The sequence below is a fragment of the Lotus japonicus genome, chromosome 6 (genome assembly GCF_012489685.1).
Source record: "Lotus japonicus ecotype B-129 chromosome 6, LjGifu_v1.2".
NCBI lineage: Eukaryota > Viridiplantae > Streptophyta > Magnoliopsida > Fabales > Fabaceae > Lotus > Lotus japonicus.
This window is the reverse complement of record NC_080046.1, coordinates 45,304,282-45,329,410: the sequence shown is the minus strand read 5'-3', so window position 1 is coordinate 45,329,410 and position 25,129 is coordinate 45,304,282. Positions and strand designations below refer to the sequence as shown.

General features: G+C 35.9%; 2 protein-coding genes across 2 annotated transcripts; one reads left to right on the top strand and one right to left on the bottom strand.

Annotated features, from left to right (window-relative positions):
- Window positions 1–831: 831 nt before the first annotated feature.
- LOC130726034 (callose synthase 7) lies at window positions 832–25,099 on the bottom strand. Its single transcript, XM_057577243.1, has 43 exons — window positions 24,400–25,099; window positions 23,298–23,398; window positions 22,907–23,019; window positions 22,733–22,820; window positions 22,355–22,465; window positions 22,085–22,249; window positions 20,853–20,936; window positions 20,623–20,714; window positions 20,360–20,483; window positions 19,853–19,987; window positions 19,683–19,759; window positions 19,481–19,568; window positions 18,178–18,306; window positions 17,934–18,051; window positions 17,054–17,385; window positions 16,868–16,920; window positions 15,690–15,750; window positions 14,236–14,320; window positions 14,100–14,149; window positions 13,899–13,985; window positions 13,550–13,654; window positions 13,361–13,455; window positions 13,192–13,273; window positions 12,934–13,097; window positions 12,723–12,846; window positions 12,520–12,614; window positions 12,318–12,414; window positions 12,078–12,229; window positions 6,526–6,635; window positions 6,325–6,435; window positions 6,151–6,219; window positions 5,870–6,056; window positions 5,668–5,773; window positions 5,057–5,179; window positions 4,849–4,967; window positions 4,646–4,729; window positions 4,264–4,376; window positions 3,961–4,190; window positions 2,255–3,052; window positions 2,115–2,165; window positions 1,819–2,004; window positions 1,348–1,610; window positions 832–1,248 (listed from the first exon to the last, which is right to left on the bottom strand). Exons 1-42 carry the CDS (start codon window positions 24,608–24,610, stop codon window positions 1,368–1,370), a joined length of 5,748 nt encoding a protein of 1,915 aa, XP_057433226.1. The 5' UTR covers window positions 24,611–25,099; the 3' UTR covers window positions 832–1,248; window positions 1,348–1,367.
- On the top strand, window positions 9,533–9,983 carry LOC130726035 (uncharacterized). The gene has a single exon (XM_057577244.1). It carries the CDS (start codon window positions 9,534–9,536, stop codon window positions 9,981–9,983), a length of 450 nt encoding a protein of 149 aa, XP_057433227.1. The 5' UTR covers window position 9,533.
- Window positions 25,100–25,129: the final 30 nt, after the last annotated feature.

The window sequence follows — 25,129 nt, the reverse complement described above, 5'->3', positions numbered from 1 at the left end:
ATTAATAACATCTAATAATTGATTAAATTTTTATTTGTATCATGAATTTATAGGCAATGATCAATATATATAGGAAATGGATTCAACCGTAGTAATTTTCTTTAGTCACTAAAGAAATTTTGGCCTGAAAATTATTAAGGACTAAGCATGGGTCTGAAATCATGCTTTACACATCTGAGGTCTCTTTATTGTAGTGGCTGCACCAAAAAATCGACAAAATTATGGTAAAGTATAATTTAATTATTGTTCATTGAAAAATTACTCAATAAAATTAATCGAATTATGATTATGATAAAATAGTAAAATACAGTGTGTATTAAAATTTTAAATTATATTTTAAATTAATGTAATTTTCTTTGACTACTAAAGTAAAGTGGACAGCACTCCACTTTGTTTGTTTCGGCTTTGTGGAGCTTATGGAGATGGAGGAATGAGAGGGTTTTTGAGGAAGCTAAGTGGACGGTGCAATTCACTTACTCTAGGATTCGCAATGAGGAAAGGGAGTACAACCAATACCTTGCCAAAGACCAAGCTCATTATTGATCCATTGCAGATTGAGTAATAGAAAAACACTAATAATATTGTCACATAGTGAAAGAAAATATTTTCTTTTGTTAATGTTTCATTTTTTTTAAATGCATAAAAATGGTGATTTTAACCAGTCACTTGTTAATTGACTTTAGAAACATACTTGCATACAGCTTTAGCGCTCAAAATAACAATTTTGCATTTCTCCAATAACATTAAAAATAATTAGGTTAGTTTATAAGCTTTTAGGTTTTACCTTTTACTGGTTTAAGTTTGTTATCTTGTTGGAATGCCCAGGAAATGTAATTTAATAAAGACATGCATTTTTCTCCTTTAAAAATGTAGTATGTACAACTGAATGTAAACTGACTTTCAACTTAATATCTAAGAAAACATATTAAAAAAGAATGCCATGAATGAAATTAAATTCTATAGTTATAATGAATTTGCCCCCTGAACTCTCTTTCTATGGTAAGATAAATAAATAAACCTCACCCACACCCCTATACAGTGCTGATACACATGCCATTTTAAAATGTAAAAGAATTGTCCTGCTTCTAGTCATAGCCTTGACTTTGGATATTCATTTGTCATTCCTGTCCTCAGTGAGTACAACTTTGTTTAAAAAGGGAAAGGGAATCATTCAAAACTCCCAAAATTTTCTGATAAGTGGAAGGTGCATTTCTCCTAAAACAGAAAACTTCCAGTTCCTGCCAACATCTGGAAAGTTATGGAATCAGTGAGGAAAGGGAAAAAATGTTACTTTCTTTAAAGCATGATAACAAAAAAAATGCTTATGTGTAGCAAATGCAAGATTACCTAAGGAATCAAAGAATATGTCATTTAACTTTATTATATGTGTCCTTCTTTCCAGCAAGAATCATTGAAATCTGGAGCCCTCTACTGAATGCTTGATTGAATAGCAACCGGGTTTGGAACTCTGACACAAACGAGAACCATGACAAAACGGCTACCGGCATGAAGATTATCAATCCCATTGTATATTCATATGCTCTGGAGAGCTCTTTAACTGAATTCCATAGTTTAGCTCCCTTTAAGAGTCCCCTGCATGTTTGTGCAATCTTTGATTGCAAAAAGAAAAAGGAGGAAACATCAGTGGTTTTGTTTGAATGAAGTATTTAGATGGAATAGTGCCTGCAATTTTAGGATGCTGTAGAAGTTGAATAGATAGCAAAATTTCTTCAATCTGCATAAGACATGTTAGACAAAAAGAGAAAAGAAAATTGTTATGAACAAGTGCTTCTGTAAGATGCAGAAGATTTAACTTACCAAAATAATGGCCCATCCGGAAGGCATGAAGGCAAGAAAGGCAGCAAACAAATCTGATATAGTCAGTGCACATACCACGAACAATACAGTCATGACTGACAAGAAGCCGAGAAAGAGAAGTGCCTTGAGAATACGAAACATGAGCTGAAAGTCGGTTCCGAATCTTCGTCTACCCATGGAAACCATCTGTGGAAATTCATACAAACAAAAGAAGACAACTGATTAGGCATAAATTGATGCAAATATCAACGGAGTAGTAGAAACTCACTCTTGATCCCCGGGTAGCATTTACATACCTTCAAGACAATAAGGACTATTAACAAAACTCCCCAAGAAAGTCCAAATACCTACAAGAAAAAACTTAAGGTAGTAAGATGGTGCCATGAAACTTGCAACCATTAATAGGATTGGAGAACACAGAATTTAGTTGCTCTACCATAATACTTTTGCTACGATGAGTAATGTTCAGCTGGTAGACAATTCCATATTGGTAGATAAAGAAGCGAAACGCGAGAACGATCTCAAGTATTTTCCCCCTGATATTTGAGTATTTCAGGTGCTCATTTTCTTCATCCCACCAAGACTCCCAGCTTTTTTCAGACGGGATACCGATACCACCACGATTCCCCATCCACCGCTTCCAATCGGTCCAATCATCCACGGTTTTTTGCCATTCAAAACCAGAAGGATTGAACAAGAAAGGAGCAAACAACCAGGAAACAGCCAAAAACCACATTGACATTGTGATGAAGAAAATAAGACTTGTGCTCCGGTATGATTGCCCGTAGACTTCATGAACAATCAATAGTATAAGTATCTCCACGCCCTTCACAAAGTGACTACGTGAGTACATCCTGTAGTTGTCAGCAAACTTTGCATGGAAGACAACAAACCCACGGCCAGTTGATCTATATTTAGAGCCCCCATGCAAGAGTGTTCTTCCATAATAATGAGATTTGGTTCCAAGTTGGAAAGTAAAGAACACAGAGGCTAGCTGCAGCTGCATGATGATAAAATCGCCCAAAGCCGTGCGAAATCCCTTCTCCAAGCCAATTTCCATAACCATGGGCAGCACCAGGAGTATGCCTAATTGAGCAACAGACTGGGTTGCCAATGCCTGTTCAAGGGCTTTGTTCTGATGTAAGATTGGACTTTGAAGAATACTTTTCTCAACTCCACTCAATACCATATATACACGTCCATACAAGAACACATATACAGTAATCACTGTTATCTGAAAAATTCATAACATCCAAATACTGGTGTTAGCGTATCATATGTAGTTGTGTAGTGATAACTGTGGTTGTATTGTACTTATTACATTTTTCATTATATTTTTATAGTCATATAAATTAGCTAACTCAGACTAAGTTAATTGTTGATGATACCGTTAAAATTTAGGAATTTATTTCATACCTAATACCAGACTAAGCAATGTGATTTTGATAAATGATATGCTTTTTATCTACAGGAATGATATTCAGGCATACAAATAGTGCATACATCCATCATACACCTCATTTTTCTCTCTATCTCTTTCCTCTATCACATATCACATCAATTGCTTTCTCTCTTCTCTTCCTTTCTTACTTCGGGTGTTTGTTAGATGTCTGCACTATGCGGATATCTACAAATCATTTTCCTTTTATCTAGCCTCCATTTTCAATAGGTCAACACCGTCTTAAATGAGCCTAGACCAAACCAACCAAATGAATCATATATATCAAATAAATACTGGAATAAGATGTCCTTGTTTCATGTTGTAGCAGGTGTCTAGACACACCTAAGAGAAGTGCTTAAATTATGTCTTACAAGAACATCCATTTCATGAAAAAAATAGCAATTAGATTTCTATGCTCATATGCTTCCAATATCCTGTTTCATTTAAACTTTTTAAGTAGTAGACCTTTCTTCAATGATAGATCACAGCAGAATCCATTCACAAGTCATATATTAGGATGATTTCGATTATTTTTATTTTATGTCGTTGTGAAACTAGGCAGTGACGTAATGAAAGCTGTTTCCTATATTGGAAGAAAACACCATACACTCCAATTGTGCAAAGCAGATTTCGATAATGTGCTATTAGTATAGTTATCAACTATAAGACAAGATCCCCAAAAAGGAGGTTTGATTAATTACCATGCTACTGAAATAGAAACCAACTGTTGTGAAGTAGAATGACAACATCCGGAAGAAGTCAAATCGTCGTCCAAGACGATAAACATCACGGCTAAGTGTTTGTTCTCCGTTTCCATTTGCAACCTTAGCCTCAAATTGTGAAACCTGATTCAGGCCTACATCACGCCCCTTACCTACTTGTATGTACTCATGATGCGTGATAAATCCTTGACGTAGAGTTGAATTGTACCCTAAGGATGTTAAGCACAATTAGTAAAACATTTCCATCCATCAGATAGACATTTCTAGTCAAACTTTAAGTACCTCCATATATATCCTCGCTTAGGTTGATAATTTTTGATGCTTTGCTTATGCCTCCTCTGGTTATGTGGAAGATTCTGTCAAATATATCAGGATGACCATAATGAAATCGGACCCTGCAAATTCAGGAATATGGATTACTTAACTAAAGTAAACAAAAAAGTTTACGGTGCAAGGAATACAACAAGGTGTATCCTATTGATGAGTGAATGTTTTCTTTATTTCTTATTTTCTGTACAGTAGCAACTACTGTTGCAACAAATTAGAATTCAATTAGACTAGTTATGAATACATGTATCCTCTCTGTTACAAATACAGACTAACATTTTCACTCATCTTCTGAATTTTATCAAAAGCAGTTCAGGACAAACCAATTGAGACTAACCTTAGAGGATTTGCCAAAATTCGTTGGCCAATGGTCACAAAGCTGGTCTCCTGGTTTGACATAAACCAAGCCAGTGATGAAACACTGCAAAACAATGAACATGTAAATAACTGGCACCATTTCAAGTTTGATAATAAAAAACATATCTTCTTGGTCATGAAGTAAATTATTATATAAATACTAGATATTGTAACAAGGCAGACCTTCCAGTAAATATATGCTCCCTTAGACCCAATATGGTGGGTTTTTGTTGCCCTCTATAACTTTTCAGGAATTCTTGCAATACATTTCTCATTTTGAAAGCTTCTTCATAGTAATTATCCTTCACAAAATGTAAATTAAGAGCATTTAATTTCACAGAAAGTATTGCTTAACGGATATTAAATTTATTGAAGTCGAATGAAAAGTTACCTGATTCATGTCTATGGTCTGCAAGGCTTCCCCACGAGTAAATATAATGGCATGATTTTGGTTTTCAGGTTTTCCTTCACCAATTTCTGTTGGAGGACCAGGAAGCTTGATCCGATATATTTCCTATTAATGTAACATAGAATCATTTGTATCAAAACCCTAAATCAACTCAACAAAATTGATTAACCTAATCCAAACTGATGTTATATTATTAAATTAATTAATTAATATCCATAGATGACAGCTAAAAAGCCATGCCATTTGCTAGTGTGCCAAAAGCCCAAAAGAAAGACTCTTGAGATACTCTAACATTTCCACGTTTGCAATGACTTATCACATATTTATCAGATTTCACAGAAGACTTTCATATAAGATAGGTGGGTAGGTTTGCCAATATATATATATATATATATTTATATACATATATATATACATATGTATCATATGAGAAAGATGTTCTTATATGAGAACATGAGAATAAATCATGACTGTTAGATCTAATCATGAACGGACCAGATTAAAACTAGAATGTAATTTTTAAGTTCTTTTAATAAATATGTCTGAAGCAGAATTCAAGCAAAAATATCAAAACAAGAACTTTTTGCCCATACCTCATCATACTTCTCCCCTCCTTTGACAAGAACAGAGTAATAAACTTTCTTTCCAACCTTTGTGTCTTCTGTTTCATCAAGGTAAGCAACACGAAGGGCTGGATATCTGTGTGGAATGTGCCATTTTCCCATTGTCAATCCCATTTTTAGTTTAAAATATACAAGGACCTTAAAATACAGCAAAATGGTTGTATTCACTCACGTTAACATCAGATTGAGAATATTGGTATAGCAGCTTCTCTCATCAGTATTTTTTGACTTTTTGTGAGCACCATACAATTGGCAAGAAACAACATAGGTAAACTTTAAATCAGCCAGAGCTTGTGCTTGTTCAGGAAGCCTCTTATCGTTTTCAGTGAAATCCACTGTCCGGTAGGCTTCAGAGATAGCTGCACGAGTCACGGTGTATAGTTCATTCGTAAATAGATGGTTCCTGCCAAATCTTGGGATTTGAAACAAAAGCATGTAAAATAAAGAACTAACCATTGTCTCCAGAATTTTCCATCGTGCACTGAAGGGTCAAAGCTTCCCAGTAGTACATCATTCCTCTCACTAAAAGAAAAAATAAACAGAACAAGTGAAGATGAATTAGAATATATCATCATGGAATATATACACAAATCTAGCAAGAAAAATATTATTCACTATGATCAAGACCTGTTCGATAGAGTGTCTGCCCTCTGTAAGATGCCCACTGACAAATTAAATCCTCCAAATTTTCTTCAAGATTTTCACTTGTTACACGCTCATGGAGATTGGCCCATTCATCTGCAGAGCATTAGTGTAAGACAGTAAAATGAATGCATGTGGGCTGAAGAGGGGCACAGATGATACTGAGCGTATAAAAGCAATACTCACCAGGATATATCTTCGTCAGGTAGAATAAAATTGATATTCCATCTTCATTTTCCTTATTGACTTCATTAGTGGAATATAGAACATTTTCTTTGTAATATGGTGTTAGAACACTGAAACGAAACTCGGAGAAGTTACACATCATGGTAGCATGAGATAAAATTGTTAAAGTATTAACATATATGTTGATTAGATTAAAAGAATAAAAAACTGAACATTTTATTTGTAAAACGGTGTTAGAACACAAAACACAAAACTCCTAGAAGTAACCATCATGGTGATAAAATTTTAGAATATTAAAATTTGTTAGAATATATAGTCAAGTATATGAAGGAGAGCTTTGGCGCAACAGTAAAGTTGTTGACATGTGACTGGTCACGGGTTCAAGTCCTGGAAACAACCTCTTGTGGCAAAAACAGGGTAAGGCTGCGTACAATGCACCAAATGGGGGGACCCCTTCCCAGACCCTGCGTATGCGGGAGCTTTGTGCACCGGACTTCCTGTTGTTCCTTTGTTGTCATACATTTTGTTAAAAACAACCTGATGTCCTAGCCGATGTTGTGACATCTGTTTTTGTGAAGGCCATGACATTTGTCCTGACTGGCGTGCAATGTGGGTCCCTTTTGTTATTGGTTTGGAGGATGTGATTTGTTATTACTTGAGATTCAAGTAACTTATTAAAGGGAGATATACGCGGGTTGTTTATTGTTGGAACAAATCAGTGATTGGAGATTTGTTTCTATTCTTAAGTTGTTAATCACTCATATCATATCTTGGAAGATTCTGTGCTGATATGAGTTGGATCAGAGTTGTTCTTCAGCCCAAGAAACCCTAGTGCCGCCTCTGCTGAAGTATAAATAGAACAAAGACCTAAAACGTGAGTCACCAGAGCTAAGATTGAAGATCAAGTGTTTTAGGATTGTAAGTTGTGTTTTGTTCCTGTTATTTGTGAACTGTTCTTGCTCCCTGATTCTATAAAGCAAGTTTCAGTTCTGTGTTGTGTTTGAGTGTCAAACAAACTCTGTGTTGTTGTTGTTCACCAATCACTGTGGCAGTGATTGAGAGAAAGTGAGAGGGGCTCTCATACTTAGGTTGAGATTCTAAGTAGAAATACACTGGGTAGATTAGGAAGTGAACTATGAACTGAGTTGTTCATGAGTGTCTGTAATTCCTGAATCTTGAGATAGTGGATTTCCTTTCTTTGGGTGCATGCAAACCCTCCAGACGTAGGTGAAGTTTCACCGAACTGGGTTACCAATCTTCTGTGTTCTACTTTATTATTTTTCTGGTTTTGTTACTGTTAGTCAGTTGTCGAACCGGTTGTCCCAGCATCGCGTTCGACATCTGTCCTGTGCGAGAACCGTATTTTCAATTGGCATCAGAGCAGGCACCCTATTCTGTTGGGTGAGCTCCAGGGAATATATACTGTTCTCAAGGACAACATTATGGATGGAAGAAGATCAATCTATATGCCACCAATTTTGGATGGTACCAATTATGACTACTGGAAGGCTCGAATGGTGGTTTTTCTCAAATCTATGGACAGTATAACATGGAAGGCAATAGTCAAGGGGTGGAAACATCCTGTGATAGCATCCACAACTGAATTGAAGCCTGAAGATAAGTGGACAAAGAAAGAAGATGACGAAGCTCTTGGAAACTCCAAAGCCTTGAATGCCATTTTTAATGGAGTTGACAAAAATATGTTCAGGTTAATCAACACATGTACTGTGGCTAAAGAAGCATGGGAGATTCTCAAGACTGCCCATGAAGGAACATCAAGAGTTCGTATGTCAAAGCTTCAGCTTCTTACAACTCAGTTTGAGACTATGAAGATGAATGAGGATGAATCCATATATGAGTTTCACATGCGTATAAGGGATCTAGCCAACTCTTCTTTTGCCCTAGGGGAACCCATGTCTGAAGAAAAGTTAGCAAGAAAGATTCTCAGGTCTCTCCCCAAGAGGTTTGATATGAAGGTAACTGCCATTGAAGAAGCCCAAGACATCAGTAACATCAAGGTTGATGAACTCATTGGTTCCTTGCAAACCTTTGAGATGTCTCTTAATGGTAGATATGAGAAGAAGGCGAAGAGTATAACTTTTGTGTCCAACACTGAAGAAGATGAAGATCAGAGGGACAAGGATACTGATGCAAACATTGCAGAAGTTGTATCATTACTTAACAAAGCGTTGAAGAGTTTGGGCAGAATGTCAAATACAAATGTCTTGGACAATGTGTCGGACAATGTGAAGAATACTGAATTTCAACTCAAAGACAAACATGAGAATGATACAACCAAGGCTATTCATGTAAAGGCTCTCATTGGGAAGTGCTATTCTGATGCTGAGTCAAGTGATGGTGATGAGCAAGAACTAGTTGAAACCTACAAATTGTTGCTGGCTAAGTGGGAGGAATCATGTACGTATGGTGAGAAAATAAGAAAAGAAGTCAAAGATTTGATTGCTGAGAAGAAGCAACTTCAGAGTAATAACTCCAGTTTGCAAGAAGAAGCAAAGACCATCAGCAAGTTGCGTGAGGAGAATGAGAAACTTCAGATCACTAATGTAAAACTGCAGGAGGAGGTAACATTACTGAACTCAAAGCTTGAAGGTATGAAAAAGTCTATTCGTATGATGAATAAAAGCACTAATGTGTTAGAGGAGATTCTGGAAGTTGGGAAAACAGTTGGAGATATGGAGGGGATAGGCTTCAGCTACAAGAGTGCAAAGAAGTCTGCTTCATCTGAAAAGCAAACTAAGCAACCAATGTCAGACCCAATGTCGCATCATTCTGTACGACATGTGTACCCTCAGTTCAGAAAATCCAAGAAATTTACTTGGAAATGTCATCACTGTGGCAAACTTGGTCATATAAGGCCCTACTGTTACAAGCTATATGGATATCCTCAGTCTCATGATCAACCAAGGACTAATCCACAAGTAGCTTCATCAAGGAAAGAGTGGAAACCTAAAGAAGGAGTTAGAGTCAAGTTCTTCGGCGAGGAAGAGATGTCTCCACAGCCATCTAGGGTGAATAGATCATATTCAAAGGATGTTGCTCTTCTTAAATCTCCGAGTTCTGGTGTAGATGTTATGAAGGAATGGAGGAAGAAATTTGTTGCTGCAAGTTCTCTTGAAGTCTCAAATGCACCAGCAACTGTTCATGCAAGCATAGGTGAATCTGTAAGTGCAGATCCTAATGTTATTGTGCCTAATGTGATTCATGAGATATCAGTTGAATCTGTTTCTGTTCCCAATGTTGAACCTCATGTTGAGACATTAGTTGAGACTACTTCAGATGTGAATATGGAACCCTCTGCTAGAAATCCAAACCCCATTGTTGACACATCTGAACTTGATCTCCAAATCCATCAATCTGCCTTGGGTTCTGAACCATCTACCGTTTGTAAGAAGTCAGTTATTGAAAGTGTTCATGAATTGTTGTCATTCTGGTCTTAGAAGTGATGGTTTGTTTATGCTGTGCTACCTGTGCCAAATTTGTGTTAAAAAGGGGGAGTAGTTTGGTGAAGAATCTGTGTTGTTTCTGTTGCTGTGAAGACTATGTGTGATTTGCAAGTGTTAGCTTTGGTTTGTAATAAGTTGAAGACTCTTTCAAGACAAGGCTAGTAACTGGTTTATGTTCAAGCTGCTACTGTTCAAGTTGCTACTGGTTTTCTAGTTTACACTTGTTGGATAGTTAGTGTGTGTGCTGCTATGCATATGGTATTTATACTTCAAGCAGTCCACATGGATGCATCATTTGAGGGGGGGTTCCTCTATGGTTGGCTACAAAGATGCATTGATTTGAGGGGGAGTTTTTTTTCCGCTGCTGACTCTATGTGATTTACCCTCTCTGGTTGTGAAGTTGTTTTTAGACAAAATTTGACAAAGGGGGAGATTGTTGTTCCTTTGTTGTCATACATTTTGTTAAAAACAACCTGATGTCCTAGCCGATGTTGTGACATCTGTTTTTGTGAAGGCCATGACATTTGTCCTGACTGGCGTGCAATGTGGGTCCCTTTTGTTATTGGTTTGGAGGATGTGATTTGTTATTACTTGAGATTCAAGTAACTTATTAAAGGGAGATATACGCGGGTTGTTTATTGTTGGAACAAATCAGTGATTGGAGATTTGTTTCTATTCTTAAGTTGTTAATCACTCATATCATATCTTGGAAGATTCTGTGCTGATATGAGTTGGATCAGAGTTGTTCTTCAGCCCAAGAAACCCTAGTGCCGCCTCTGCTGAAGTATAAATAGAACAAAGACCTAAAACATGAGTCACCAGAGCTAAGATTGAAGATCAAGTGTTTTAGGATTGTAAGTTGTGTTTTGTTCCTGTTATTTGTGAACTGTTCTTGCTCCCTGATTCTATAAAGCAAGTTTCAGTTCTGTGTTGTGTTTGAGTGTCAAACAAACTCTGTGTTGTTGTTGTTCACCAATCACTGTGGCAGTGATTGAGAGAAAGTGAGAGGGGCTCTCATACTTAGGTTGAGATTCTAAGTAGAAATACACTGGGTAGATTAGGAAGTGAACTATGAACTGAGTTGTTCATGAGTGTCTGTAATTCCTGAATCTTGAGATAGTGGATTTCCTTTCTTTGGGTGCATGCAAACCCTCCAGACGTAGGTGAAGTTTCACCGAACTGGGTTACCAATCTTCTGTGTTCTACTTTATTATTTTTCTGGTTTTGTTACTGTTAGTCAGTTGTCGAACCGGTTGTCCCAGCATCGCGTTCGACATCTGTCCTGTGCGAGAACCGTATTTTCACTTCCCTTTTATATAGTCAAGTTTGTTTATGTTGATGAGATTAGAATAATGACTTACCGATTATTAGGCAAGAGATTAGGTTTTGTCAGCTTACATGATTATAACTGTTCCAACTCAATGTATAGACAATACAGCATGTGTGTACTTAACAGACAAACTTCACTGAATAATTCTCCCTAAAAAATAAACAATCTGATAGAACTGGATCAGAATATACAAAGAAAAACAGCGTTTATTGACCGAAAATCTCTATTTCTCCATCTGTGTCAATATAATACATACAAGAGACGAGAGAATGAAGACAGAAAATCTCTATTTCTCTATTGGTGTCTGTAATTGCAGAAGTTGCAGCTGCTACACAATTTCTAGTCAGTTAACAGACTAACAGACTAGTCTTAAGTCGCTGCAACTAACTACAGGTAACAGAACAGCAAATGCTAATCTTTAACAATACATCAGAAATGAAGCTTTACGCATGCATATTTTCTAAAACTGCCTAACAGTTTAAGCTTTTCAAAAAATTGGCCTGCAGTATTAGAACCTGTATGACTAAGTGATTTAGGGTTCGATTCTTGTTGCTAGCATTATGCTCATATAATGTTAAATTTCAACATACGATTGAGTAGACCAATGCAATTGTTCACATTTTAAGCTCAAATGGATCTTGGGTGAAGAAGGACATGAGATATACTAATTCACGGATTAGTCCTTGACAATAATCAACATTCATCCTTGTTTTCTTTATCCTTTCCTTTAAATAAATTACTCTATCACAATGACTAACCTGAAGGACAACATGTCCCGAACTTTGGGAGCCTTTGGCATATTCATAAATAATGAGTTTGCAAAGAATGTAATACGGCGGCGGGCATCCAGATTTTGGGGCACATTTATGGCTGATTCCTTGACTGTTAAAAGCAAATGAAGCCTAATAACCTACAGAGAAGAAACAGAGACTAATAAGTACAAGCACATTCAAAATGAATAATATAATGTATTTGCTGGAGTTAGTTGTCAATATTACCTTCTCCATCACTGAGTTCTTGTGTGTAAAAGAAGTGTCAATGTTAACAAACCTCTGCCCTCTCTCTACAATATAATGCTGGGGTGTTTGTAGAACTCTGGAGAAAGAATAACCAAGCTAACATCAATAAGCATCACTTATTAAATTATTATCGGGATAAACATATTATACATCATTATCCCACTGAATATTTCAAACGTACTCATGGCCATCAACCATAACATCCTGTATGATGATTTCTACAATATCCTGCAGGACATTGACTATCTGGGACTCAAGTTTGCCATCTTCAGATCGCTGCCATTGGATGGGAAAAAAAGTTTATATGATCAGAATAAGTTACCAAGAATGAATTGAAATATACTGAAAAAAAGGGAGAAAGGACAAATGATGAAGAAAAGCTACCAATAGAGATAAGAATTTTTCCAACTTCTCACTGAGTGAAGGCAAGCCACTTGTCTTGAACTCCTTGACAAATTTTTCTTGTTCTATGCAGTCTTCTACTTTATTGCATATACGCTCTATAACCCTGTCTCATACATGGAGGAAACCCAACAATCATTAGGATTCCAATAGGAAGAAAATTAAATGAGTGAATCGAGGCTATATTCCTTACTGCCTATCTTGTTCATCTCGCAGAAGGTTCAGAATGATCTCCTTGAGAGTCTCATAACATTCAACAACTGCTGAATACATATATCCATCATTCCTAATCTTTTTAAACAAATCTGCATCGTCCTCCTTCTTATAATCTTTTGCCATGTCAACAGCTATAGGAATCTATGATATGTTGAAGTGAGTTAGAAAGAAAGCAATAGGCAGTCATGCAATTATAATAAACTTTTGGCCTTACGGAACTACTTTAATGACATACCTTGCTAGCAAGCAAGAATGGAGGCCACTGAATGACAGAAACATCAATTGAACTGTATGGAACAAGAAGCAAATCTCTATCCCTGGACAATTAATAGTCAAGAGAAATAATCAGAAGCTTGAAATCAGGCATCTAGTTCAAGACATGTCGGGCAAGCAGCAGTTTAAACCTGTTACTGATGAGATCTTCCTCTCTCATAGAGTTTATAAACTTATTCCAGACCTGAGAGAAGTATGCAATATTATACCGTTCATATGAATCATCCTGCCACAAAAACTCTGTAAGTCTCCTGAAAAATGCGTAGTTATATAATTTCACCATGAACAAGTACTTTATTTTGAATCATGAAATGCAGTACCGAGTCCTCCTGTATATTTGTGCTGTTTCCTCCAGTCCAAAAGCGCTTACTGAAAGCTAGTGGTACAGATTGAAATCTGGAGCGGAGCATTCCAAGTGTCCTTATCTAAGAGAGGCAAAAGGTTTAAGGAATAAAAAAAAACGATAATACAATCAATATGAAATAATATTATCATTACCACAGAAGAAAGTCAAATCTGTTGAAAGGAAAATCATGTAAGGATGAGTTTTATGAGATAGCTCAGTATCAAACATAGCAAATTTATTTTCTTGTGGATTGAAGAAATCCCATAAGCAAGGGGAAATTACTAAGGTTCAATATAATTTATCGCAATAAATTTGCAACTTACCTCACCCAAATGGCTGAAGGCACCAATAATCCCACCAAATAATGTGGCATAAATGGCATACCATATTTGAGTATCCATAAAATAAACCTATATTAATGAAACATTTAAGAATGATATGCAACAAGGCACAAAAATGTGAAAGCCAAAGCAATGGAACAATATAACGTTTGTCACTCCAAATTCCTATTCTACAAAACTCACCAGGATGATTGGAGCCCATATTGCAACAATAACAGACATATTGTGAATCTCTGAAACAATTATAGAGTGTGAGTAGAAGCTAGCTATACTGGCAGAATAGGCAGTACAGATAGTGAGAAGGGACATAAAATCTTACTATGTTCTGGAAAGAATTCATGCCACTCGTGGTTATCTATATTCATTCCCATAATTACTTTTGTGGGTCCAACAAGGGGCGATATCTATCGAAAATTGAAATATTAGTTTAATAGACCAGAGAAATAAACCTAATAAATTACTCAAAAATGTTTGGTGAGTTTCATGAATCATAACTAAGAGAAATAAACAAAACACATAACATGATTGCAAGAATTCATTTATTAGAGAATTGATTCCATGATTTTTTTTTGGTCCTTGACAGGTGACATGTGTTAACCTGTTCGGGATAAGGTGGCAGCCCCTCCCAACAAATGACTTTTCTGGGGTTCGATCTTGTGACCTCACCCCTAGGTTGCCTACCACTACACCAACACCTTGTTGGTGATGTTTTTATTTTCTGCACAAACTTACAGTGGAGAGACAGAGAGAAAAAAGATAGGCATAGAGATGCTGAAATAGAAAATTGTCCCTACATCCTAGTTTGTGGATGGAAAGTAGTTGAACACCCTCGACTATGCAACAATTTCTCAATGTGTGACCCGATTACCCAACTCAATCCATTTCGGTCGCCATCGAGTTGTTTGGTTCGAGTTTAGCATTGAAAAATGCATAACCCATCCTCATTGCTTTGTTTGGAATTTTTTCATGCAACCTGACCCCAATTTTGATTATCCCCCAGCAGCTTCACATCCATTCAAAAATACTATTGTTTTTCATATCCAACTGAACTCATTCCATATTTGTCCATGTTCATGAATATATTAAGAGAATTTTTTCTTACACACCATCGAATATACCACCCAGCAAAAAGTAGGGATTTTAATATTCAACAACATCAACTCAATAACTAACCATACAATTATACACGCACATATGAGACATATCTAGTGAAAGCATAATAGGTGTAAGGACCTAATCTTGACTAAACTATACATGGATGCTCAATATTTATTCCTTTCATGAGCGCATGCTGACAAGGGCTGTGTGAACAGTGCACATAAACAGTGCGCATGAACAGTACCTCAGTTGTTTTAATTTAAATTAAGTCAGTTATGGACAGTTTGTGTTAGTTATATAGTTACTAGTTGTGGGTAGTTTCATGATTACAGCAGTTAGGTAACTGCTATGGTTTGAATTTAAATTATACAGGAGTGGTTATAAATAGGAGTTGTATCTTCTGTTAGGATTCAATTCAGAAGTTGTGTTTTATGGGGAGAGACTGGTCTCTTGAATTCCAGAATTAGAAGAGGCTGGCTCTCGAAAACCAGAGTTGTATCATTATCTATAATATATTCTATTCTTATCACATGCTCTCACCTATTATGCTCCCTCCACACACAAACACATGCTCTCTCTGAATATGCTTCCCACACATACGCAAACAAGCAAGTTACTGAACTCAGTTATGTAACTCAATAAAAAATAAAGAAAAACAGTTTACAGAGATAATACCTCCACATAGTAACTAAATGCTAACTTGCTTATTAGCAGCATGATCCAGAAGAGGGTGTACCTGCCATAACAAAATGTATTTTAAATCCGAAATATATATATAGATAGATATATATGTTGAGGAACTTAATAATAATAGCAGCATATATGTGCCTACGATTCAAAACGCAATCCTTAGTCTCTGATCCCATCAGAAGCATACCCAAAAACTGACTTGTTATTTCTAAAATGTATTGGCCGAAAAGTTTCATAAATTATATGAAGAAAACATTAACAGGTAGTGGGTGGATATATTCTTCAGCGTGTCTTTAACTAGGAGAGTGAGTGCGCATTTGGATTAGCTTAACTTTTTGGATAAAAATAACATTTTTGAAGCAGCTTTCTAAGAGAGCTTTTGAAGAAAAATAAAACACTTCCTTTTAAAAAGGGCCCATACGTACTATATATATTATATCTTACAAAGCATATAATATGTTATTTTGATACAACAAATGAAAAACAATTGAAATCTCAACAGTCATGCTGCTTATTCGGGGATGGAAGGTAGTGGCTATGGGCTGGTTGTAAAGGACGTGAATGGTTCTCTCAAGATTGCAGCATGCCATCATCCTTCACAGCGAATGAATTCTATGATGGCAGAGGCGGAATTTTTTAAGTGGGAAATTCAAATCTGTTTGAATTTGGGTTTTAATAATGTCACTTTTGAAACAGATTGCATTACCCTCACACAGAATTGGTCAGAAAATGCTATGTCTAGTTCTTATCTACATAGTGTTTTGGAAGATTGTAGGTTACTTGTACGTGGCCAAGGTGATGTTTCTCTTGTTCATGTTAAACGAAATTGTAACAAGGCAGCTGACTTCATGTCAAAGTATGCCTTAACATCTCATGATTATGTATGGTTTGATGTGGGTCCTTTCGGTCTAGGTCCAATCTTGTTAGATGACCGTTCGCCCCCCTCTTTTTATAATTAATGAAATTGTCTGGTTGTTCTTCAAAAACAAAACAGTCATGCTTATAAATATAATCTTTCTTAAGAAACGATTTCTAACAGTAAAATATGGTTGAAGCAAAAGGAAGGTTTCCACTTTGACATTCCCGACCAAAGCCCCCTTCCCCACCCTCCCATTTACCATAAGAAACAGATACTAAAAGGAAAGTGATAATTTCTCACTTACCTCAGCAGTGATAACATGCTCTCATGCATGCCCCTACCTACATACAATTTTGGCTGCAGTATAGTCAATGTTAGACAAAGAACACCCGTAATATATTTCAATTCGAAAGAGATACAAAGATTAATAAACTAAGAATCTGGATACAGGTATTTCAGTCAAAAAAACATAAATGCTTGTGTTGCTGACCTGAGCCCACCACATTAAAAGGGTAATGATTCGCATATTTGAGCGCTCCAATGTTCTCCGCATAGGTGGAAGAAAAAATATCATCACAGCCACTATGTTTGGTAACATGTATATCACGACAACATAGGTATAAAGTGACTGGTTCCCCCAATCCCCAGCCCAACTGGTGACAAATTTTATTAGCCCTGATGGGTTCTGTAGAGAACTAGAATAACTGACTGGCAAAACCACAACCCAAACAGCTGCTACCACAAATTTCAGAAAATACCGAAGCAACTGAGTGAATTTCATATTCCTCAAAGCATTCCAGGTAAGAACAATATCAATAGTTACTGCAAATACAAGAGTAAAATGTTAATAAATGTCAAAAGTAATTGCAATTGATACTATATAAATAATAAAAGGTGCTTTCATTTCCTAAAAAAAATTGATTTTTTTGTTTACCAAGGAACTGAATATCCTTCAAAAAAGAAAAGAAAAAACAGTTTTTTTTTGGCAAATCTTTTAATTTTGGGGTTTGAATTTGCATGTAAAGGAAAATAGCTAACCTGATATAGGTATAAAGATACAGCAATGGAGACAAAAAAACTAAGATTGATAGGGAGTGAGCAGAGCTGTTAGAGTTAGCATGAACAAGTATGCAAATTTAGGTTGATTATAGTCTCTTTGTCCGCAAGAAATTTTTTAACTCATTTTCCTATAGATATTTGATATCCTTGACATCACCTACTCTGTCCAAACAAACCATAAAACTAAATTTTGTACCGCAGTGAGATTGGGGATATTTTATTCCCCCGTCTTCTTTTATCTCCTTTAAATAAATGTTATTTTGATATAAGTAGATACAACATAAAGCTCCGGCAAATAGGAATCTGAGTACCTTGAAGAAAATTGAGAAAAGCATATGTAATAAATATAGTCGTGACATCTCTGAAGACATCTGCATCAGTAAGAACTCCAACAGGTCCCAAGGAACTCCATGCAATAATAATCATTGCCTGTAAACAAAGACTTCATATAAGAAAGAAGATTTGCATGGTGAAGTTCCAAAACTTAACCACATGTATAGGTATCCAGGTAAAAACAACATAAAGAACATACCAAAAGTTTGAGAGTATGATTACCTGTAAAGCCAATATAAAGAATATCCACATTCGATCAAAGCTCCTATACAGATGCAAAAATGTACGAACTTCAACAAAATTTGTTTTGGCCTTCTTCTTCCCAGCTCCAGTGCTGGCATTGCTAGTGGCCTGACATTGACATGTACTTCAATAAAGGTCTCTAACAAAGTAATGTAGTGCATATAACCATGTGATTCTTTAAATACACTACTGCTTATGATCCCTGATCAGTGCCAAATTTTATTAGTTGTGAAAAGGAAAAGGAAAAGGCAGTAGGCTGTATAAAAGTCCAAAGGACTTCTACGAGCAACAGCAAAGAAGAACAAAAACAATGAAAATGAAAACATACAATAAGCACCTTTTACATTAAAGACTACACACACACATAAAGACCAACCAGTTCATATTTAACCAAATAAACCATATTAAAGCATGGAGCCATTCTACATGATAGAATGCATTCTCCTTATTTTTACCAATACCATACGTGAGATCCCACAACTCCTGGCCATTTTTTTCCAGATAAAAGAACCCAACTTAGAAAAAGAAAAAATACCAAAGTTTGGAGGATAAGAAATCCTCAATAAAGACATTACACGAGAAACACAGAAAAAGGAAAGGAAACTCCTAAAATTTAATCAATGTAAAAGAGCTGTCTGGTCCCTTCACTCTGAGAAATACTAAACCTTTAGAATGTTCATGTGCTAAATTGCAATGAGAAATCATGAAATTACTCTAAGCAGATTCAGAGTGAGCAATGTGACCTTGTGATGTATTTTTTAAATAAATTTGAAAAATATGTATGTTATTAAAATTCTAATATTGAAAAACTGGTCAAAAAATTAAGTACTAATTACAAGTACAACATATAATTGAATTGAAAAAATATTCAAAGACCATCTAATTCTTGCTTATAAAAAATAAAAAACAACCATTTAACTGGAGTAAAAAATTATTCAAAAGTCTTTTGAATACTAATTATATAATAAAGTATAGTGCAAGTATGGATAGGGTTGGGGTACTATAGTACTCGTACCAGCACCCGTACCTGCAAATTTTGTGTGCTTTTATCGGTACCCATTGGGTTTGGGTCCTAAGAAAGATGGAATTTAAATAAAAACACATGATGAGAATGAGACATTATTAAAACACTGAGTAAAGTAGATGACATGGGTACCCATTGGGTTTGTTGCCATCCCTAAGAAAGATGGCATTTAATACTTAGCAAGAAGCATTTGGTTGTAGAAAAATCACACAACAGACAGAATATACAGGAAAAGACAATGAATAAATAGATACTGACCCGGTGTGCTGTTTGTGTCTCATCTGAAGGCCTAAAAAAATCTGCATTGAGATCCATTGGCCAACCTAGCTTAAAACATTTTTCAGACCTGGAAAAGAACAGATATGAGCTTCTTTTATCCCAATGTATATAAAAATAGCTTTTAGAAATGTTCTGAGTGTTTTCATCATTTTGATAAGTAAAAGTTTAGTGAAACATTTACCAAAAGTATTCATTTAGATCATCATAATTTCTCCAATTGGAATGACTTGCCTTGCCTTTGTTGCTTCTCTTCGCTTCCTTTTTCACAAAATACAGAAGACAGTTTCAGGCGCACACACATTTTTGAAAATATGCAGCAAGACTAATCAATTACTTATGTATCAGACTTACCTTCATTAAAACATCGAATATTGGTGTGATAACTTCCCTGAGAAAATGTTCATGATCACGCGCTACAATTTGGTACGCATCCCCGCTCACACGATAGGCATTGCTATATAAAATCCCAAAGACATCATCGCACATCTTTGCGGGGAGGGGGAAGGGAAGGGTTAGTAACACATTATGTATCCAAAATAGCTCATCTTATTCTATCCAATTTATTTCTTTTCGACATTCTTGTTGTGTTGCTCTGCTAAAAATTTAAGTTGAAATAAAAAATGCTACTGGCTACTGGGTCAAGCAATAGATAGAGTTCCTGCTATTAGAAAGAACTATGTTGGTACTAGCTCAGTGTTAAAAATAAATATCACAAGTAACATTTAGGTAGACATGATGAACCATATGTCTGTTAAGAGTATTAGAAAACAGACTCAGTAATGACAGACTCATAGGCTCGGTGGAAAAACGAATGCTATGACATTAGTAATGTTTATCAAACAGTTATAGAAGACTTACATGATGGAAAATATAGCAAATGCATTCGGGCATAAAGCGAATATTTGAAGCCTCTCCCCATATTAAAAGATAAAGTGCAAGGTAAATGAGTTCTATTTGTTGTTTGTCAAGCTCGGCTGGAAACCTATTAAGTGTTAAAAAAATCCACACACAAAAGTCAGAGCTCTTGTTATCATTTAAACTTTAAAGTATAAACATTACATAAATTGTAACTTCGGATGTACACATGGCTTTTATCATCTCAAAGTAAAGCATTCAATTACCTAAGATTGGATTTACAACGCACATAATGACACCATGAATTGTAATTTTTGAAAGTTGTAGCCATCAACTTTTCTACAGTTTCTTCACGGATCTGCAGTGAGCTTATTATTAGTTTTAAATATGATAAGTAGAACTGTAAATTAAAAAAATTAAATTTGGTACGACATGAAATATCAAAAACGTAAAAATGTAGAAAAACAGACACTTTTTGCAGAAAATAATAGTTTACCTCATAAGATTCAGTCCTATTCCTTATATCAATGTTGGCAAGTAATAGTATAAGGTGCTCTCTTTGATTTGCCACATTTCCTTTCTTTGTATCCAGAGAGAGAGACAAAAATATCAAGTCAAATTATTCACCATAAATGTGCATGATAAATGTATATATCTGTCTTTTTCATTGGCAGATAACAATAAAAATTGAAAAGTATAAAGAGATTCAACTTCACTACTTTGAATCAGACAAGAACATCAATAATCAAAGCTTTTTTCCACTAGATGTCAGTGTTATAGGCCACTCAAATCCTAATCTTACTTAATGGTTTGATCTATACTTTTCCATCATCTGATCACTGATCTACCCTCCTTACAAGGGCTTCCACAAGTCTTCTTCACAAATGATCAAACCACCCTAAGGGAGACTCTACCATTGTGTCCACAATAGATGCTACCCAAACTTTCTCTCTAATGCTTTCATTCCTAAGTCCTAACCTTATCTTGTTTAGTGTGTCCAATCATCCATCACAATCTTCTCATCATAACTTTTATATCCTATATGGGCACCATTGATATCTAAATCCCATTAATGTTATGAGACTTTTAATCTTCTCAGAAATTAAGAAATGTAAGGATATTATTTACTAAATTTCTTGGGTTAAAAAAATCTATGTCATAAAAGGCTCAGGGAAAATATCTCCATTGAAAAAACACTAGCATCTTTCTCCAACCACAAACACACAAACCTGCAGCTGTAAATGATTTCATTATTAATATGCTTTAATCATTTCTCAGATCTATTCTCATTACCACATAACATACGAAATTCTTTGTTTGAGAATCCTTCACAAATTTCAACCTAATTTGAAGGTACAGCTCACAGCCATGAAACAGTCCCATTTTTGCCTTTAATTGATGTCCTGTTGCTTGCTGTCTGGCCTAATGCCAAAACAAGTTCAATAAAACCTTCAATAGACCAACTTTAAACTAACCCTAGCCAATTAAAAATTTGATTCCTTTTGCCAAAAATTTTAAAACAACAACTTGATTCCAGTTCTCTTCTGAATTCAACTATCACAATCCAATCATGTGTCCATTATACATCACTCCATCAACCAACATCTGAACCCTAGAACCCAACTAGATAGGGTTAATGTAAGTGTTTGTCCTAATTCTTGCCAAAATTTGTAACAGGAAAACTTCCAATCTAAGTGAAGTTAGGAAATAGAAGGGAATATTCATTACCTGAAACCCAAAAATTAAGGAAATCCAATCAAGTATATCATTCACATTTTTAACCCTCTCCATAGGCATTGTAGAATCATCACCATTAAAGGCATCCTGTCTTGGACGAATGATAGGCATTGGAAGATTGTCCACCTTCCATAAAGCAGCAATTGCTGCTTTGATCTAAAATGTCAAGGGAAAAAAAAAGCAGACTATAAAGTTAAATTTCAGGATGATTACATCATTAGCCAAAGTAAAACTTACAATGTATGTCCCAAATATACAAACCTCAGGTAGTTCCATGATTGCTGGTTTAACACCAACAGCATATAATGGAAGGATATTATAGTGTTCATATTGTCCCTTCTTATTCTCAACATCTTCAGCATATCTTTTTGTCTGGAAATAAAATAACATTCTCAGTATATGTTTAGAAGTAATATACAAATTTAGTCACTGAGTAATTCTCGCATTCTCTCTAACATACTCTTTTCAATATACTTTTTTTTATCACTAAAGTTATGTGGATTCCACCAAATCATGTGGATCCCACTCCCTATTTGGTGGGACACAATAATTTCACCCAATATTAAAGTGTGTAATGAAAGAATATGTTAGAGAATGCACTGCTAGCATTCCTCTTTAGTCATGGTAATCTAGACAAACCTTCTCCTCAATACTCTGAGGAGCTACCATAGTCTTCAGCACTTCATACAACACTGTGGCAATCTGAACATTCTTAACCATCTCCTCCCTTCAAGAGCAACATCAGAAGAATAAGACGACATAAATAAAATGATTCACAAAACTTGCAAGTACAAGTTTAAGATGAAGCCTCACGGTTTTTTGGTAAATTCACCATCCCGGATTCTCTTCTCATAGAATGCTTGATAGTAGGCCTGTAGCTCCCTAGCATCACTTCTTTTAGAGAGTTTTTCTGTAAGCTCCCCTTCCTGCAACCAGGAACATTTTTTAAAATGCTTAATATATCAACTACTAGGGCCTTTCTCCAGTAGCAATTAAGAAATGTCTGGCATTCTTATTCTTAAATGACCATTGATCAATCTATTGCCCCAACGTAATCGTTGTCTAATATTAATATTTCTATTAAAATAAAATAAAAAATCTTAGGACACCAATCATTACAAGCTCATAGACACCCATGAGAAGTAACAAAATACAACCTTCTAGATTCTAAAGAATCGCAAGAAAATAAAATTAGCCAATGTACCCTTTCGAGTTTGTGCAACAAATAAGTCTTGAACTGACGAACACCACGCCCACTTGATGTTGGGTCCATTGTATGAGCCTTCTCAAATGCATGAAAGCGGCCTAATTAAACAAACAAAGAAAACTCATTAGTATCGTATACTCTTCTGCAAATAGTACTAGTTGTAATCCTAAACTGGTTTTCAGATGTCTTAGGGAGCTCTTGTTTGTATATATTCAGTAAAGGTAACATTTCAGCAATTTCTCTCTAGGAACTTGTTCAAAAGATATCCAACCACTTCAATATTTGGAAGGGTGCTTCTTCTTTCCTCCCCTGTCTCTCATTAAACAGTCTATATTCAGGCTCGTTTATGAAGTATTTCTCTTTATTACATAACTCTTGCAAAGTCCAGTAGGGGTCAGTGGTCAACAAAGCTCCCCGCCAATATAATATATATTTTTTCATTTGGATATTGGTTCACCACAAAATGAACACTAAAGACCCATTGGAAATTTAGAGATGTGATTTTAGCTCTGATGTAGTCTCCAACTTGCTCGTGTTGCCCTACAGCCAAATCCTTAAGATTATTTAATGCATGAGGTGTGTCCTGGATGTGCCCTCTCAATTTGGATCAGTATCTTTTGATCAACTTCAATGGCGTTGGAAGAAATGACAAAGGAACCTCTTCTTTTCTAAGAAGGATATCTTATCCACCACCACTTCTAACCTCTTCTTCTTTGTCCGACCATAAACCTCTCCAAAAAAAATTATATACATGCAATAACATGTGGATACAAATCTTAGATTTTCTGTTTTCCCATTGGTTGTTCATTTTTGCTTTTGGTGACTCAAAATTAGGATATCTCAGCCCTAAAAAACATCTTCTCTTCTCTTCTAGAACAAAATTTATGCATTGAAAATTGAAATTTGCACAAAACAGCCAAGGAAATCCTCATTGTATATATACCATTAATATCTACACTTCCATACTCACCACAATCATAGTACCAGAAAACATCCCTGGTGAACATTACTACCACAATACAACATTTAACACCATTTTGCCATGATTAAGGAAAAACTGAAACATGAAAGTTGAAAAACCATTAAAAAATTTACTCACAAAGATAGGCAACTCTGGGATTTTCCTCTTCAATCTCAAGCGCTGCCCTGAGAATTGGCACAAGGAGAGCAAGAGAGGAAGGCACAATCTCACTGTCCATCATATTCTCCTCATTTGGCAACTCCACAGTCCTGGTTGGTGCCTTAACCAACCTCCTTGATGGTTGCCTGGGCAAATCATAAGGACCCTTTGTGCCACTGGAGCTAGCCATGTCTCTGCCACGGCGACCGCCACCGCCACCAATGCAAGGTTAAGGTTAAGGTTGCTTCCGAAATGTTCTTCACCCAGAAGGCACAAGAGCTATTGGGGTTTGAGTGAAGAGTTGGGGAAGGTAAAGTTATCATCTTTTTGTAATGGGGTTGAAGAATTAGCCAAAAAGTTGGATACTTTGATTGGGGGAGAGGTTTTGGAATTGCTCTGATAGCAAGGAAAAAAATATGCAATAAAGGAAAAGAAGGGAACAGAGAGTGCTACTACTGCTGCTGCTTCTTCTTTTTGCTGAGTGCTTTATCTTTTTGGTGATAATAAACAAAGGAAACAAACCATGGATGAATGAGAAAGCTTACACATATACATGTTACATCACATTGCTTTTTCTATTGTGGCTCTTTTTTGGAACAAAAAAAAAAGTGGGTCTTTGGAACTGTGGTTGACGGATTGCATTCTTACATGCCAAGCAACCTGGGATGGGTGAGGGTTTGGTTTGGAGAGTTTGGAGTTGCCATCAATG

What these genes read in the sequence shown, in the direction of transcription:
- LOC130726034 (XM_057577243.1), bottom strand. Translation starts at nt 24,610, where the DNA reads ATGGCTAGCTCCAGTGGCACAAAGGGTCCTTATGATTTGCCCAGGCAA. An exon ending in CGAGATGAACAAGATAGGCA is followed by an intron (nt 12,847 to 12,933) that starts GTAAGGAATATA and finishes TGTATGAGACAG; the next exon opens with GGTTATAGAGCGTATATGCA. An exon ending in ATTTTGGCAAATCCTCTAAG is followed by an intron (nt 4,377 to 4,645) that starts GTTAGTCTCAAT and finishes CTGAATTTGCAG; the next exon opens with GGTCCGATTTCATTATGGTC.
- LOC130726035 (XM_057577244.1), top strand. Translation starts at nt 9,534, where the DNA reads ATGTCTCCACAGCCATCTAGGGTGAATAGATCATATTCAAAGGATGTT.